General features: G+C 39.9%; 1 protein-coding gene across 4 annotated transcripts; it reads left to right on the top strand.

Annotated features, from left to right (window-relative positions):
* Nucleotides 1-3,135: 3,135 nt before the first annotated feature.
* Nucleotides 3,136-16,736, top strand: LOC133456835 (forkhead box protein P1-B-like). 4 transcript variants are annotated; one of them, XM_061735462.1, is made up of 17 exons: nucleotides 3,136-3,230; nucleotides 5,368-5,508; nucleotides 6,202-6,234; nucleotides 9,025-9,162; nucleotides 9,307-9,396; nucleotides 9,733-9,853; nucleotides 12,553-12,658; nucleotides 12,741-12,848; nucleotides 12,961-13,048; nucleotides 13,379-13,456; nucleotides 13,555-13,756; nucleotides 13,895-13,971; nucleotides 14,101-14,202; nucleotides 14,348-14,475; nucleotides 15,428-15,482; nucleotides 15,641-15,807; nucleotides 15,915-16,736. In XM_061735462.1, the coding sequence occupies exons 2-17, from the start codon at nucleotides 5,383-5,385 to the stop codon at nucleotides 16,075-16,077; spliced, it is 1,782 nt and encodes a 593-aa protein (XP_061591446.1). In that variant the 5' UTR covers nucleotides 3,136-3,230; nucleotides 5,368-5,382; the 3' UTR covers nucleotides 16,078-16,736. The 4 variants fall into 4 exon arrangements, with proteins under 4 accessions (XP_061591446.1, XP_061591447.1, XP_061591448.1 ...); XM_061735463.1 differs by having other exon boundaries at nucleotides 13,555-13,750; XM_061735464.1 differs by lacking the exon at nucleotides 6,202-6,234.
* The last annotated feature ends 233 nt before the right edge of the window (nucleotides 16,737-16,969 follow it).

The raw sequence follows: 16,969 nt of genomic DNA on the forward strand, positions 1-16,969 counted from the left end.
TGTCACAATCTTTTATTTACCTATTTCAGGGACGTCCCGTCAACTAAAAGTTTTTTGGAATATTTTCTTTAGGTTCACCATAAGTTTTAGTTTAACCCCGTATTTGCTATTTTAGCGATCTTTGTTTTAACTTTCTTCCAGTTCATACATTTTGTGTTGACAGTTTGGTTTTTAGCGCTGATTTATTTAGTGGGCAATTCAAACTTTTAGTTCATATTTTTAGAAACCACAATATTGTCAATAGACAGTTTCAATCACGAACATTTAAACAAAAAAAACATTACACAAGACAAACATTAAACAAAAACCATTAAAAAAAAAACATTCCCAAGAAACCTCCTCTCGGAATTCTGTACTTCGAAAAGTCCCCTGACTTCACAAAGCCGGTCCTCGACCGAGTTAGATGTTGGTCTTACGCACTGCTCTTAAGCTAGTATTTTTAAAAGTCCCCTGACTTCAAAAAATCGGGTCCCCGACCCGCTGCCAAACACTGTTTTCGCTAACCTCTTGTTAGTATACACAGAATTTTCACTTGTATTTTACACAAAATACTTCAATACCCCACGTATTTTAAATAAGAGGAGGTCTTACCAGACTCAGGTGTCTTCCCTGGCTCGGAAACCCGTCACTGGACTCCGGACCAGCGCAGGACCAACTTCTGTTAGCCCTGTTCCTAAAGTCGGAAATTTTCAGGTGGCCTCTTCGGTCCTACGCCGTTCCCAGTCACAGATCTTAGGTCCCGGATTTTCAGCACCAAAAATGTTAGGTTTAAACATCAAACCCAGCTTTTAACAAAGAAAAACACCAAAGACTTGGAAATGAGTTTTTAAATGGGCTCTTGCAAGAGGGAAGCAAAGCCAGAGCCTTCTTGAGCAACGGAGCTCTCTGTGAATGCTGCTGATAGTGCTTCGACATTCCCTCAGTGCATTGCCCTTTTATTGAGATTTCAAACAGGAAACTTTACCATATTCGGTACACAATGAACAATTAGAAGAAACAGATGGAGAAACAGATCAGATGATTGTTGAAAAGTCATACGTATGACTTTTCAGTTAATTAACAACTTATCTGTGGTGTGCAGAGCAACAGACATCCTTTTAAGAATCCTTAAATGGTCAAGAGGTTATTGTTGTCATCAGATGGTCAACTAACAATGGGATAGTTGTTTGGTCAGACCAAACTCAGGAAGAGCTGGCCTGTCATCTGTTAACATGTGATAACCAGCAGCCAGGGTAAAAGTCTTTAAGAACCACGAAGGTCAAAGGGGTCAAATGAGGCCCCCTCTGGACAACAGGAACTACTGGACAACTGCACAATAGTCAACTGTTTTGACAGAGCGGACAACCCCCCTAAATACCCGCAGGAAATGGTCTGTCCTGTGACTTCTGTTAACAATAGTAAAGATGTGCAAAACGCAGCAGTCAGCTTTCTCTGAGCTGACCTAATTAAGCCTATTCCGATAGTTTTATAATTTCATAAGGACAGACTTGTTTAAACACTTCAGATTAATCTCACACTACCTGCAACCTGTCCCTGTCAGAGACAAGGAGAGCCGAGTCATCCGCGAACAAGAACAAGTTGCAGTCACAAGCAGATTCCATATCATTAACATAAATTAGGAACAATAGAGGTCCCAGTATGCTTCCTTGAGGGACACCACAGGTTATTGGGAGGGGAGGGGACAAGGTACCGTTTACCTCAACCATCTGTTCTCTCCCCACCAAATAAGAGTGTATCCAGCTCACTGCATTGTCGTCAAGGCCAATAGCTCCAAGTTTGTCGATGAGAATAGAATGATTTACAGTGTCAAAAGCCTTCTGGAGGTCCAGCATGACCATGCCGCAATATTTGCCCGAATCAACCTCACGTTTGATGCGATCGTTCAAATAAAGCAGGCATGTGTCAGTGGAATGAGACTCTCTGAAGCCAGATTGGAACTCATAAATCAGTCTATTCTCCTCGAGATATCTTGCAACCTGTTCGTAGACAATTTTTTCCATGACTTTCGAAATGGATGGTAGAATTGAGATGGGACGGTAGTTGCCTGGGTCTAGTTTGCTCCCCTTCTTGTGCAGGGGTTTTACTTTAGCTAGTTTGAAATCTGATGGACATACACCTTGTTTGATAGATAGGTTAAAAATATGGGTAATTATAGGAGTGATGGTGACAGCTGCGTCTCTGAGAAATTTAGCCGGGATGGTATCGTGGCTACGTGGCTCCACAGAATGGATTTATAAAAATAAAATAAATCTTTGAAATGGCCAAGTCCAATTCAACTCAGGTCTGGTCTGATCCAAGCACTTGTTTGAAGTCATTTCTACCAAAGGACCTATTAAATTCAAGGGTACATTCCTCTAGTGTTGTGAATGTTTTAATATTGTGTTCAGTAAAGACCATAGACTTAACAAGAAAAACATAACAAAATAATACCTGTTTGTATGTTATCAGCTAAAGAACGTCTTGCGTGTCTATTAGTGTGAATTACCTTAAGATCAGATCACACTTTACAGCAAATGAATGCAGAAAACGTGGGTGAATTCCAAAGGATTCACCCACTTTTTTGCCATTTTGAGCAGACTTCAGTGAAGGAAAGTGTATACGTAACTTTAATTTTCTAATACTTTCATTACAATCCTTAATAAAGTCATAATAATATGAGAATAAAGTCGTTAAAATACCTGAATAAAGTCATAATATTACGAGAATAAAGTCTTAATATTTTGAGAATAAAATCGTAATATTAAATATATTATAAATATGTAAATATAACTTCACAAGATGCTCAATATTCCTCATTTTAACACAGGGAGAGTTCTCATAAATTATATTCTCATAATATTACGACTTTATTCTCATAATATTACGACTTTATTCTCGTAATATTACGACTTTATTCTATTACGACTTTATTCTCGCAACATTATGACTTTATTCTCTTTTTTCTCTTTATTTTGTCTTAGTTTGGCCCTAATCCTCCGTCGTATTTGAGCGTCTATAACGTTGCCCTGAGATCCAAACTGTCTATTTTCCATTGACGCGTCAGAATCAAACGGTGTAATTGAAGCGGATAGAACAGTCCGCGTGTTGGGGTGACGTCACCATTGTTTACTTTTCCCCAGGCCCCGCCCCGTTAGCAGCCCGTGCTAGCAGGCTAGCAGAGGAAGACACATCTCCCCGGACCGTCTTCCCGCAACCACGGAGTCACACACGGTCCGCTAGTTCACCATTCTGTAAGTAAACCACCCTCCCATCGCTCCTCGACCAACACCGGACCAGTAGTGAGTGTTATCGTGTATTAACCACCACATCCCCGGGTGTTTAAAGGGAGACAGAGACGTTTGTCGGAGCTAGCGCTGAACTGCTGCTAGCTTTTGTTGTAGCCGCTGTTAACGTGACACCGCCCGCAGTGCTGATCCAGACCCGGTTACACGGGGAGTTAAACCCACGGCTGTGTGAGACCAGACTGGTTCTGCTAGAACCGTGGTGTTTCTCCGCATGTGTCTTATGTAAGCTGGAGCCTGCGGTGATGCTGGTAACGGACCTGCAGGTACCGAGATGATGATCCTGCTGCTGGACGGAGTTAACCTGATACATAAAGTAACATCCGCTCATAATCTCGGGTACATCCTCGCAAGTGTTGGGTCAGAAAGGCTCAGCTGTAACGTGTAGTTTGAGTTCACTTAAGACTAAATTAACCAGGATTACTGAATGTGGTCCGAAATCTGAAACGGATTTTGTCAAATGACATTAGGTATAAATACACTTGTGGATCAAACGTGGACGAAAGCCATTGAGACTGAAACCTAGACGTGGTACCTGACTGGGTCAGTACCTACGAGACAACCAGAAACATCAGTGAACAACATGTGGTTTAACTACTACTTGTGATTTTAAGCAGCGCAAGGTGTCATTTCATTTGGCTGATTTGGCTGACTGCTGTTAATAATACATGTACATGCAGGGATTATTTGATGTCACCTTTGCACTTCTGAAACAAAGTATTAGTAGTTTATTGTCAAGTAAAATACTAGTAATGGTAAAGGAAGGCTTGGTGTTGACATGTTTTAGCTTTATGTGTTAGTTGCAGTTGACTTTTCTGAAAATCTGTTCTGTATGTGTGTGTGATACTGTAATATCTACTTTTCATGGGAATCCAGGTTCAGTTTGCCCTTTAGTTAGATTTTGTACTATCATCAACCTTTTCAAAAAGAATGGTTGAGCTGAACCGCGGCTGGATAGGATCTGTTTTACAGTGAGCATAATGGAATTGAGGAAGAATTAACACGGCATTCACTCTGGTTCTTATGACTATAATCACACCCCAACCTCTTCAAAAATGTCTACAGGAAACTCTGCCTTTGTCTTCCAAACTAATCCTGATCCTGAGAGCTAAAGTAAACAGTGGAGACTTCACCAACAGCTGCCTGTTTTACGCAGATAGGTTTCAGTTTAAGATTCCATGGATTTTCTCTTTTAACCATATAAGTTAAGTGTTATGACTCATTACAGCACCCAGACATAGCTTGATGTTTAGTAGATGTCTGATAGGGTTTTTTAGCAGCCCCCCCTCCCTTCTTTAAATATTTTTTTTAACCTACCTGTAGCTTTCGTTTTGCCCCTTATTTTATCTAAGTATATACAATCTAATCAGTTGTTTTCTACCTGTTGACACTAACTTTCAGTCGTGCCTATCAGATAGATTTGATGAACAGATTTATCTCAGTCTCTGACTTTGAGTAATACCGAGACTACTGAGGGTTTCATTAAAGCTTTGTGGACCGTTTCATGTCAGGCTTTCTGTGTAGTTTTCCATCTGCTTTTGCCATTTGTTTGCCTGCTTTATTTACCTTTGTTTATGCTGCTGAGCTTTTTACTCAAACACTCCCAAGCTGTATACATAAAGGCCTACTTGTGCATTGTACTACCTGCCACGGCCGTTTATCGCACCACCTGGTTAATGGTAAATTGTTCCAGAAGGAAGATATGTTTGCACATAAACACGGACCCAGGGCCCCTGTGTTTACAGTAGTCATGGCAGCACTTAGTTATTCAACAAATACATCTAACATCTTCCTCTCTCACTCCCAGAAGAGCTTGTTTGTATTAGTAGGTAGGGCTGTAACAGTGAAGTTCTCAACTTTTAGTGGTTGAGGTGCGGTAGTTTTTTTTTTTTTCTCCCTCTTTTACATAACTTTCCTTCTCACAGTGGTGGTAATTTCAGACATTATTGAATGCTGTTACGTTTTTCTAGAAGTAGAAACCGCTTATCATTTTGTAAAGTAGTATCCTTGTCCAACAATTGTGTGCTGCAAGTTTGTTGCTCTTGATGTCCGCCTGCTTTTATTTACAGTCTTCTTTTTTTTGCAGGTCAGTGAAGTCCAGATGCATGAGTCTCGGTCAGAACCAGCAGGCCACACCATTCAAGCAAGTCAGACGGAGAACAGAAATCACACTGAGAATGAGAGTCGACTGAAGAGTAGCCAGACTCCTCCTCCAGATGCACCCAGGGTCAGTCATACTCGCCTTCATTTCTTCAGCACTTCAGAATTCAGTTTTAAAAGTGCAACATAAGGAATTTTCAGATATCTTTTTTTGGAAAGTGATGACATTTTATTGACAAACAGTAACATTTTATATTGAGAGAGAGAAAATAGGGAGATAAAGAATCATTTAGCTGGAGTTGAAGTCAAGGTTTGTTTTCTTTTTAGTACACTACAGTTACTCTGTAATTCTTTCAATAAGAACAAGTATAAACATTTGTGTTTAACTGCTTTTGAAATACTACATTTAAATAGTTTTCTCGCATATGGCTTTCTGCATAGCAAGTTTGATATCCAGGCCCCACAGATTGTCTCGTTGGCATACCAGGTAGATGGTCGCAAGGGATACAGGACACACACTCAGTGTTATATGAGAATTTGAGCTATGTTGTTTTATTTTTCTGACATGTAAAGGTGTCCCTGAACCTCTCCCTTTGCCTTGTGTGTTTTCCTCCTCGCTGCAGTACTTTCGTATTTATGCTGAAGGGCATAGCAGGGATTGGGGGATGTGGTACTGAGTTTTAGAAAGGCGGAAAAGCACAACTCCCGCTGGGTGGAGGGATCAGTATTATATTGTTGGTTTTGTTTAGGCTCGCATGATGTGGGTTTGGGAGGCTGCGTCAAATTTTCATTGTTGCTGAGCAGTATTCATCTTTTTCAGTGCCCAGAGAAACTTTTCAATGAAGACTATCAGGTTTGTCTGACATATTCTCTATTTAATGTGTGATACTAGTGCAAGGATTCTTTTTTTTTTTTTAAAGCATTTCCTCTTTTATAATGTGTATATGTGTTTGTGCATGGGATGTGATGTCACATTTTTGTGGTTGCATTATTTTGTATTTTTAGATTTCATTTCACTGAAGTAAACATTACAAAAAGCATGCGTTTCTGTAAAAGTAAACTCTTCTGCTGAGCCACATTTATTAAGGCCAATTGTAAGAATTACCTCTGGAAAAAGGCAGATTGTTTTTGTTTTCCTGCAAGTTCTCAGTTTTTTAATGTGCTGTCAGTCATCTCTCACAAGAGTTCACAAGACCAGTCTTGCGGGAACAGACCTATGTTTACACTCAGTTGCTCACTGGTATGACTTTCAACAATAACAACAACAGAAGATGTTTGGACTTGCTGGCTACCATAGCAACGGGGATTAGGGAAAAGCTGTTGTTGTGTTGATGGTGTCCACAGAAAAATAGAGGGGCCAACTGGCTCTGTCTATGGGATAGAGCTGTTTTCATGGCTTTGGTGGCTATTCTGCAGCACCGAGTTTTTATAAGAAAGGAAAAACTAGGAGGTAGCCGACTGTTATTGTTAGCCCAAAGCCTGTGTGAAATTCCCTGTCAGTTTGTTTACCCTATTCCAAACAGACTCTGCCTTGGAGAGAAATGTTTGTTTGTGGTTCAGACCTTAATTAAAATACGAATCTCAAGTTCTGTTTTTGTAAACAGACTCTGTGTGCTTTTTTTTATTCATTATTTATATCTCTGTGCCATTTTGATTTCTCTGTTCATGTTTACTGTAAACATCCCTTGAGCTGTGAGGCTGACAGTGAGGGGGAGGGTGTGGTAACTGCTGCATATCTAGCACAAGATGCTGCTGCTGCTGCTGCTGCTGCTGCTGTTGTTTTGCTGCTTCAGATTGTTGTTGTTTTGATCAAGTTATAATTCCCCTAAGCCATCCAGTGTTGTTTTTGTTTGTCCAATGCCATTTTTAGCTGAACTGGCAGTAGAGTCAGTTCAGCTTGCCAGATGGAAGACTGAGGTGAAAATAACAAATTATCAGTACTCTGAGTAACTGTCTGTAAGCCTTTTTTCTTTTTTAAATTGGGCAAAAGGCTGCAACGTTTATTGTTAGATTAGTTAACTGATAGAATTTTTGATCAAATGTGATGATTTTAAAATGTATAATAATTGTAATTATGATAATTTCCAACCACAGGAGTGATATTTGTGTTTTAAGCTTCTCAGATGTGAGGATTTGGTGCTTCATTTTATTAAACATGATGTGACACTGAATGTGTCAAGATGTTTTACTAGAGCTATGGAAACATTATGTCGTCATATTTTCCTTTATTTTGTATCACTTTACACAAATAAAATATATCTTTTTAAAATCGACTGTCATGCAGGTTCATAGCGCAGTGGAACTCAGATATAGCGAGATATTTCGCTCATGTATTAAATCACAACATTACTAAGTAAGGTCGAGGGAATGTAGTGAAAAACCAAGCAATTTCCAGTTGGGCAAGTTCCAAAAAATAGAGGGAAAACCCCCTCAAACTCCTGTTTAACTCAAAATAACATTGTACACAACCAGGCGTACAGTGGGTGGACATCAGCCTCAGCAGGGTAGGTTGTGAAAACAGTTGTTAGTCGCAGCCTTAGGAGTAGCTTTGACAGTTTGACACTTTATATGCAAGTGTGTTGGGCCCCATATCAAGTTAATGTCTATAGACTGGTGTTTACAGTTCACTTGCTAAATTTACGTCATTGCACTTATGAGGGAGAATAAGGAAGAAATATAAAAATATGTGGAATTGCAATTGGAATGCAAATATTTTATGCATTATTTTTTTCATTTCTGACATTAAAAAGCATATTTTTCTTTAATTTCGGCTGCTCAGACAAGCAGCGAAACTAAAAAAAACAGACTAGTGAGATTGCATGTTGTTTTCTGGGTGTACTTGCATTTAAATTTCACAAATAAGCTTCTGTCATGCTGCGGAAACCCCTTTGGACTTGTTTATTTCAGTTCTTGTTGAACTTTGGATTTAATTATATTGGAGCAGAGTTGCATCACTGGACGTAATGTTCACTTTGGTCTTGCCGCACTTCTGTCACAATCTAAATCCTGATCTTAAACCCTACTCCAGTTCATGTTGGAGAAAAAATCCAGGGGTAAAATGTATATAGATGCAGCTTATTTAAAAAAAGAACATATTGCAGACATTAAACTGACCCCCGACATTCGCACTGCCACAGACTTCAACCTTTTTTAAGTCAAAGCTGAAGACCCACTTTTTTAGTCTAACTTTTAACTGCCACTCATTTCTTCAAGTAATTTAATACACTTGCTTATATTGGTTTTATGTTTTGTGTTGGTTTTATGTGCCATTTGACATACTATTTTATTAACTATTTTTACACGTTGGTTTTAATTACCCATTTTATGTAGGCTATTGTTTTAGGGCTTTCATGTGAAGCACTTTGGATACCTTTTGGCTATTGTAAAGGGCTATATAAATAGACTTGATTTGATTTGATTTGACATGTTAGCTGTCACTTAAATTTATTTAAAGATATGCTTTATTTTGTGGACATGTACTCAGTCTGCACAGAAATGGAATCCTAATAGATTTCATTTGAAATGTCGGTATATACACCCAGAAAATATTTTTATCTGGTCTTCTGTATTTTCTTTTTGGAGTGTCCTGTTACAATATTTTAATATCTTAACCGTGGTGATATTTTTCCTTTGATTGATGAAGGTCCCAGTGTCATTGTCCATGATGACCCCACCAGCAGAAGCTCCTCAGCAACTGCAGCAGACGCCACAGCAGCAAGTTCTCAGTCCTCAGCAACTCCAGGCCCTGCTCCAGCAGCAGAAAGCACTCATGTTACACCAGGTAATGCTTGTGACGTGTATATACTGTGTGTGTATATATATATATATATATATATATATATATATATATATATATATATACTTATTCCACAACTGAGGTTATGTCTGTCTTAACTTAACTATAATTCTATCATCTTGCCTGCAGCAACAAATTCAAGAGGTATTCAAGAATCAGCAAGAGCAGCTAAATATGCAGCTTCTGCAGCAGAAAAATGCCGGGATTGTTAGTCAAGAGGTAACATTTATTTATTTTCATTCATCACTTTTATCTGCCTATGAATTCTTAATCGCTACAGAAATATTTATAACCTAACTAGGAACATCAATACCAGTATGGGGATGGCTTATTCAGCTCTGTTGTGCTAAGGGCAATATTGTAATGTGGTGGACTTTAATAGTGCTTCATGTAGCAATGATCATTCAACTGAAACTGCTGGTGTATAAATGTACGTGGAGTACAAGTGGAGAAAGAGTTGGTATTGGCATCCAGTCAAAAACAATTTGACCAGCAGAGAATATAATTCTAATAAAGGTATGTGGTAATGAGTTGACTGAGTGTGTTGTGTCTCAGCTGACGGCCCAGCAGATTGCCATCCAGCACCAGCTCCTGCAGGTCCAGCAGCAGCATCTCCTCAACCTGCAGAGGCAAGGCTTACTCTCTGTGCTTCCCAGCAGCCCGGCCGTAGCCCCAGGTAATCCATGCTGCACACCTCACTGCTTAGTTGCTTCATATGGAATTGTCTACGTACATCACCGTCACGTACATAGTTTGTATTTTAGAAAGGGGTTTTAACTCTTTAGGGGACGATTTGTTGCTCATTGTAAAGGGATAGCTTTTCTCTTACAGTACCATTAAAGCTGCTATTCTTGGGATACTCTTGAAAAACAGGGACCCGTTCAAAGTAACTTCGGACATATTTTAAATCTTCCATTCGCAAGTGAAATTGAGTAGTTTTTTTTGGTTTGTTAAATTTTTTTTATTTAGAGAAAAATGTATTGCAGATGAAGTATATCCTTCACAGTTTTAAATCAGGTTTCTGCTCTGGTCACAGCACTGAAACTGCTTTCTGAGATTTCAATTGACAATTATCTCTTAAAGGGGACCTATTATGAAAAACATGTTTTTTTTTCTCCCGTCGTTACGTAACCAAAATGCGATGGTTGGCCTCCGATGCGTAAACCACGCCCACAGCTAACTCCGCCGGTCGGAGCTTCCGCCATTTTTTTGAAGCGGTGTATCGCGTCATTCAGGCAGCCAATCAGCACAGAGCCTCATTATCATAGCCCCGCCCACTCAGAATCCTGCATAGATAATGAGGTTAGAGAATGGGAAGATAAAGACATGGTTTAGAGGCTGAATTTCTAATTTATTAAGCAAAAACAATCAAAAGCTTGTTTTTAAGACATTCAAGGCCTGTTTAAAATAGGTATTAGATACCATAATAGGTCCCCTTTAAGTAACTGTTAAGCCTGGTTTATGTCACACCAAAGGCACATCTATGACGTAGCAGGGAACCCTTTGCTATAAGATGTGTTGTACCCTGACGCACACTTCTCTCCAAATGTTACTACTCAAGTTATCAACACCGATAGCAAAAACTGTGGTTGGACCACTTTGTAGCGTTGTTGTTGCAATTGTTCAGTCTGAACTACATATAGGACGTAAACCATAGACTGCATATAACAATGGACGGCGCATTTGGTCATGTGACGCATGGGTTTCTGAGGACTGGTTTTAAAGCCCATTTTCCTTCATACTGAACGCAGCCATGTTGCCCAGCAAGCCGACGGGAACACGCCCACATGCACATCATGTCAATCAAAGTTAGTATTGTTTCCAGCTCCTACAGTCGAACCCTGTAGAAATATCTGCAGAGCTGTCGACAGACATTTACAGCAGGAAACCCGTTTAACCGGGTTCTTTAAAGCGGCCGGTTGTGCTGCCGAGCACATAAGCACGTTGTTATGGAGGAAGTGATAACGGCTAGCCATTGGCTAAGCCGACTGTCAATCAATCATATTAGAAATAAATGTAATGCTTTATATAAACTCTCCTGGCGTTTTACAAAAACGTCATGGATGTTAAATCAAACAATTGAGGCCAAAATAGTTTTTTGAACCAGGGTGTAAATACGTTTATTTCTGCTCTAAAGTTGGACATTTTAACACGGGAGTAAATGGAGATTGACGCGCTTTTGGAGCCTGACTCTATCTGTCAGCTGAGGAACTGCAACGAAACTTAGTTCTGCATGAGCTTCAATGCAGAAGTGAGATGTTTGGGGGCTGACGCAAACAATAAGTAGCTCAGCGCTGCTCACGACAGCGCTACAGAAAAGAACCCACACTGCCACCTCGTGGTTTGGTGATGTAATTACTGAGCGACACAAACGAGAACAGATGAACGTCAATGCTAATAATGTCGAATCTATACTTTGTCTATGTGCATAGTTGCTATGTAGAACTATAAATCAGGCTTTAGACTGTTGGAGTTCAACGGTCTTGGTTTTATTAGGTTTTGGAGCAGTTTCTGAGTTTGTGAGTCTGAATTGTTTCAGCATACACTGGAAAACTGGGACTGGTTCCCAGGAATAGCCATTATGTGGTTAAGATCATTTTCAAAAGGTTTGATATTCAGCATGGCATGGTTCACTCCAGTAGCAGTCAAGGGTTAAATATTAAACTTTGATAAACCATCAAAGAAATGTTAAACACTACCTCATTTCTTTATATTAGCTTCCATTTATCATGATATTTTTATGGGGAGCAACCGGAAAAGTGTCTCAGCTCTACAGGGACGGGTCAGACGGAGGAGCCTAGAGTTCTAAGCAAACAAGAAAGAATAGGTTTTAGTTATGTTTCCCTCTGCTGGAACCAGCTTCCACAAAGTGTAGGTTTGTCACAAGTGCAGTCTTTTTTCTCTCCCTGTTTGTAATAATTATAGCAACATCCTTCATTTCCTGAACACCATTTTATATTTCAGTAAAAAAAAAATCAAACGTGTCTGTCGTTCTGATACCTTTTTAATTACTATTTTAATGCTGTTTTTATACAATAATGTAAGCATTATGCAATGTGTTTTATTTGTTTGATTTATTCTGATGTTTTTTTCCCCCCATTCAGCTCAATATAAAGGGCTTTGAATTTCTTTTGAGTCTGAAATGTTTTTTTATTAATAACCATATTTAGCTTTCTTTGATTTATGTCTTCAACACTTCAAGATGTCTAATTTTAGGCTTTGTGGATAACGTTCAAGTCTATTTGTATCCTCTATGAGACAGAATTTGATCTGGTCACCACGGGCTAATTTGGCTGACAAGGCAAAGTGACTCTTGCAAATGCAGTTGCATTGGTTTAAATTACAGTTAACGTATTTGGTTATGTGCAATCTCAGGCTGTGAGAACGGCAGCATCCTCTCCTCTGGTGGGGACACAAGAGAGTCCTCCAGTCAGCAATCCACCACCAACGGCCATCAGACTCTTCTGAAGAGGAAAGAGAGGTTTGCCATGTCTTCTGCTCTTTACCAGGATATTAGTTTTCAGAGGTTTTCTTCATAGTTAACTGTTGAACTTGCTTTGCAGTGGGTCACTGGATGAAAATGCACAGAAGAGCCATCCTCTGTATGGAAATGGCATGTGTAAATGGCCTGGTTGTGAGACTGTTTTTGGAGACTTTCAGGCATTTCTCAAGTGAGTTATTGATTAACCTGTACCTTTCCTTCTTTTTTTTCCCTTTTATTTTTTAAAAATTCAAATTGCTATTAAAATGTCCGTCTAATAATTTTGTATTTTTGATGCGCAGACATTTGAACGGTGAGCATATACTTGATGACAAGAGTACAGCACAGTGCCGTGTACAGATGCAAGTGGTTCAACAGTTGGAACTTCAGGTATGGAGTGTGACGTTTTATTTAATAATTTAAAAACCTTACGATCAAAGCTACGATTCCTCTTTGATTTTACATTAAAAAGAAACCTTTGTTGATGTCGCGTTGAACTAAATCTCTTTTGACACCAAAGAGTAGAAGAAAAAAAACATCCTCAGCCAGGGCAGAAATGCTTTACAGATGTGGTGTGTTTTCACACCAGAACTGGGAAAAAAAGGACAGAAGTCTTAAGATAATTACACTATGGGATGCCAGAAAACATGAGGTTTCCACTTTAGCTGTGATGCAGCACAATTTTGTGAATTCACCAATCCCAACTTCTGTCTAACACAGCTGAAGAAAGACAGAGAGCGACTACAAGCTATGATGGCTCACCTGAAGTCCTCAGAGCCCAAACCTGCTGCCCCGCCTGTAAGAACCCACACCCCCAAGCCATCTTTATCTTCTCAATTCAGATACGTGTTGTTGTGCTTGTAGTTACACTGATATTCTCCTGTTTTCTTGTGCAGGTGAATCTGGGGTCTAATGTGTGCTTCTCACAAGCGACGCTGCCTAAAGGACTTCCTCCTATGAGCCTTTCCCAGAGTGCCACGGCGCCGTCCACCCCGCTGACGCCGCTCTCCGAGTCTCCCTCGGTGCTCACTCCCAGCAGCATGTTCACGTCAACGCCTGTGCGGAGGCGATACAGCCGCTCAGTGAGCCAAGGTACCGGTGAGCTCATCAAGCGCTGCGACAACAGAGAGCATTTTTCTGGTTTAAAATGCGATGCTAAGTTGTACATTAGTAACATTTCTGAATATTTACTTGATTCTCACTGCATCTTATGAATATGTTTCCGCCTTTCCACAGATATAATTGATAATAAGGAGTTCTACTTGAGCACAGAAGTCAGACCTCCATTTACATATGCCTCGCTCATAAGACAGGTAAGTTTACTTTCACTGCAGAATTACAGAATAATTGATAGGAGCTTGCACTTGCACCTCCCACACGAATACCGAGCACAACGGTGTCATTTCAATACATCTTCATTTGCACACTCCTTTTCTCTGCAGGCTATATTTGAATCTCCTCGCAATCAGCTGACATTAAATGAAATCTACAACTGGTTCACAAGAAACTTTGCATATTTCAGGCGCAATGCAGCCACTTGGAAGGTATGAGCACAATTGAGTATCTGAAAGAATAAAACTACGAAACATTTGATTGTAGGTAGTTTAAGTTGTAATTTGAGGTGATGCATGCCAGTCCAGCCCTTGATGTGCACAGGTTAAAACTGTCTTTCGTTTTCCTTTGTCCCAGAATGCTGTTAGACATAACCTCAGTCTGCATAAATGCTTTGTGCGTCTGGAGAATGTGAAGGGAGCTGTGTGGACGGTGGACGAGATTGAATTTCACAGAAGGCGGCCTCAGAAAACTGCCGGGAATGGGTAAGGACTATTTGGTGATTAAGCCAGAACTCCATGCGTTTCAGATGTTGTTCAGCTGCCCGACATCAAAAGACTTGACCTTGTAGCTCTGCCTCACAAGTACACTCTTAATGTTTACTGTAAACAAGTATTTGGAGCTTCAAAGGTTATACGTGTGCAGTTATACTAAGAACACTTGATCTGTTTGTACAGTGGAGCTCAGGACAAACAAAGGGTATCCATACATTTGAAAATAAAACCCAACCACAGTAATCTTATCAAAAGTTGCAGTCCAAATCACTCCGGTGAAGTTAAATCAAATGCAGAAATCATCACTGATTGGACGACTGGATCCATTTTAACTAAAAAATGTTCCGCGACTGTTGCAGTTGCTCAAAAGCAGTTGAGACTTTTGCACAACTTTAAATATCATGAAGTTCATGAAGACCTGTGTGGCGTGTATTGACTTCATTTCTGGTCTGTCATGTCTTGTAACGATGGCCTGTAACTATTTTCATTTTTGTGAGTTCATTAAAGAAACCAATGTGGAGTTCCAGCCTGCGTTTCTGGCAGTTTTAAAAGATACAGCAGTTTAGAGAAATGTTCACTTGTGCCACTTCCCTCTGTTGTTGCTGTTGCTGTGTTAGTCTCCAAAAAGAAATAAAAATAAATGAAAGCATTCTTGTAAGAGGACCAGCCTTTTGTTCAGCCAACTTAATGTGTTTTTTGTTTACTTTATGCTGGTGTTGCTCAAGAACTGGCTTAACGCACTTACATTGATTTAACCATATAGTTTCTCTCGCTTTGGAAATGTGAGAATATACTGAACACAGCTCATGAGTTCACTGCAGTCCAGACAGAAATGTTGTGTTGTGTCAGCACGGATGGATGGTTCTTTGTTTTTTTGCCATTAAGGTATTGGTGCCAAAATAAAGCTTAGGCTTAACTTGCTGTTATTGTTGTGTACTTCTAGATCTCTTCTGAAGAATTCTCAGAACCGCCAGGGCTTAGCCGGGTCTGCTCATCAGGTAAGAGAAACATAATCCTCCCGGCTCTATTATTCCATGTTGTTTTATAAATAAAAAGGTGAACATTACCTGATGCAGTGGGAAGAGAAAGCTGCAGGGCACAAAGGTTTGTGACAAATCTGTAAGACCAGAATTTTGACATTTTTCTTTTTTTCCAGAGCGGCGGTCTAGACGGCACCAGCTCTCTCTACAACCCGGCCTCCATGGGCAGCATCCCACTACACTCCTTGCCTCACGTTCTGCAGGAGCAGATGAACGGCGCTCTGGCGATCGGGTCGGGTTACCAAAGTGACAGCAGTGCAACACAGTCCCCTCCGCAGGGATTGTAAGTTCACCGTTTGCTGGCGTCTTCTGGTGTTTCACCAAACTAGTATTTAATTCAGTGCTGATAACATTGTTTTTGCTTTGTTTTCTGCACATTTAACACATCAGCATTAAAGAAGAGCAGGAGGACGAGGAGATATGTGAAAATTACCCCTATGAATCTCCGGAGAGCACAGACGAACACGGCCACAGTCCGGAGATGACCCAGGATGAGGACAACGGTATCCCAGAAAGGTCCAGTCTTCATCTCGACCGCGTGCCTTCTCTCTGACTACGATGTCCGAGTCCCTCACGGCGAGGCCACCTCACTCACGAGCCCGTATGACGTTGCATTCCAAAAACAACCGCTTCATCCACATAACTGAACACTCTGTACTTGGGATTTTTTTTTTCTGTTTCCTTTTGATACTTCTCAGCATTACTTTTTTTCTTAATATAGCTCTAAGTTGCTTTTTGTACAGTTGAATGACGTCACAAAAACACATTTGTGGAAAAGTTTGTGAATTTTCTTTTATATATCTGTACACAAAAGGACCGCGACGAGCAGAAAAGCCAAAGGAAAGGGAACACTGATAGTTAGCACTTCGTAATGAAAGTTTCCCCCATTTTCGTAGCAGCTTGGCGCTGCGCTGGGGCCACACTACCTGATTTTATTTTAGTAGTCATAATATATAAAGATTTGTAGAGGAAGTAAAAAAGTGTTGCTTTAAAAATAATGATCACTGCCAACATGATCGGATATATTTGTATTTAAGGTATAATCAACCATTTGATCAAAAGAATAGCTTCTTTATATCTGTTGGTCTTTTTCACCCCTTCCATGAACATCTGAATTTTGCTCAAAATGAGCTTGTAAGAGTAGATATTATAGAGTTATTATTGTAAACAATACATCTCTATGAATATTAAATTCCTCATGATCTATGTGAATTGATTTGTGTGTTGTTAATTTATTTTTCATAGTTTACTGATGGTAAGCATTTTATTGTTGCACATGATAAAAGTAGAGCAATCGGCAGTTTCTTTCTTCTTTTTTATTTCTTCTCTGTTTCTTGTCATCTTTAAAAGAAAGCACACCCTCTTTCAGTTTTTACACAACACGAGTTAGGGGTTTCTGGTTCTATCTCCCATTATGTAAGTGTCCTTTGGCGAGATAGTAAACC

The sequence above is a fragment of the Cololabis saira genome, chromosome 12 (assembly GCF_033807715.1).
Source record: "Cololabis saira isolate AMF1-May2022 chromosome 12, fColSai1.1, whole genome shotgun sequence".
Lineage (NCBI taxonomy): Eukaryota > Metazoa > Chordata > Actinopteri > Beloniformes > Belonidae > Cololabis > Cololabis saira.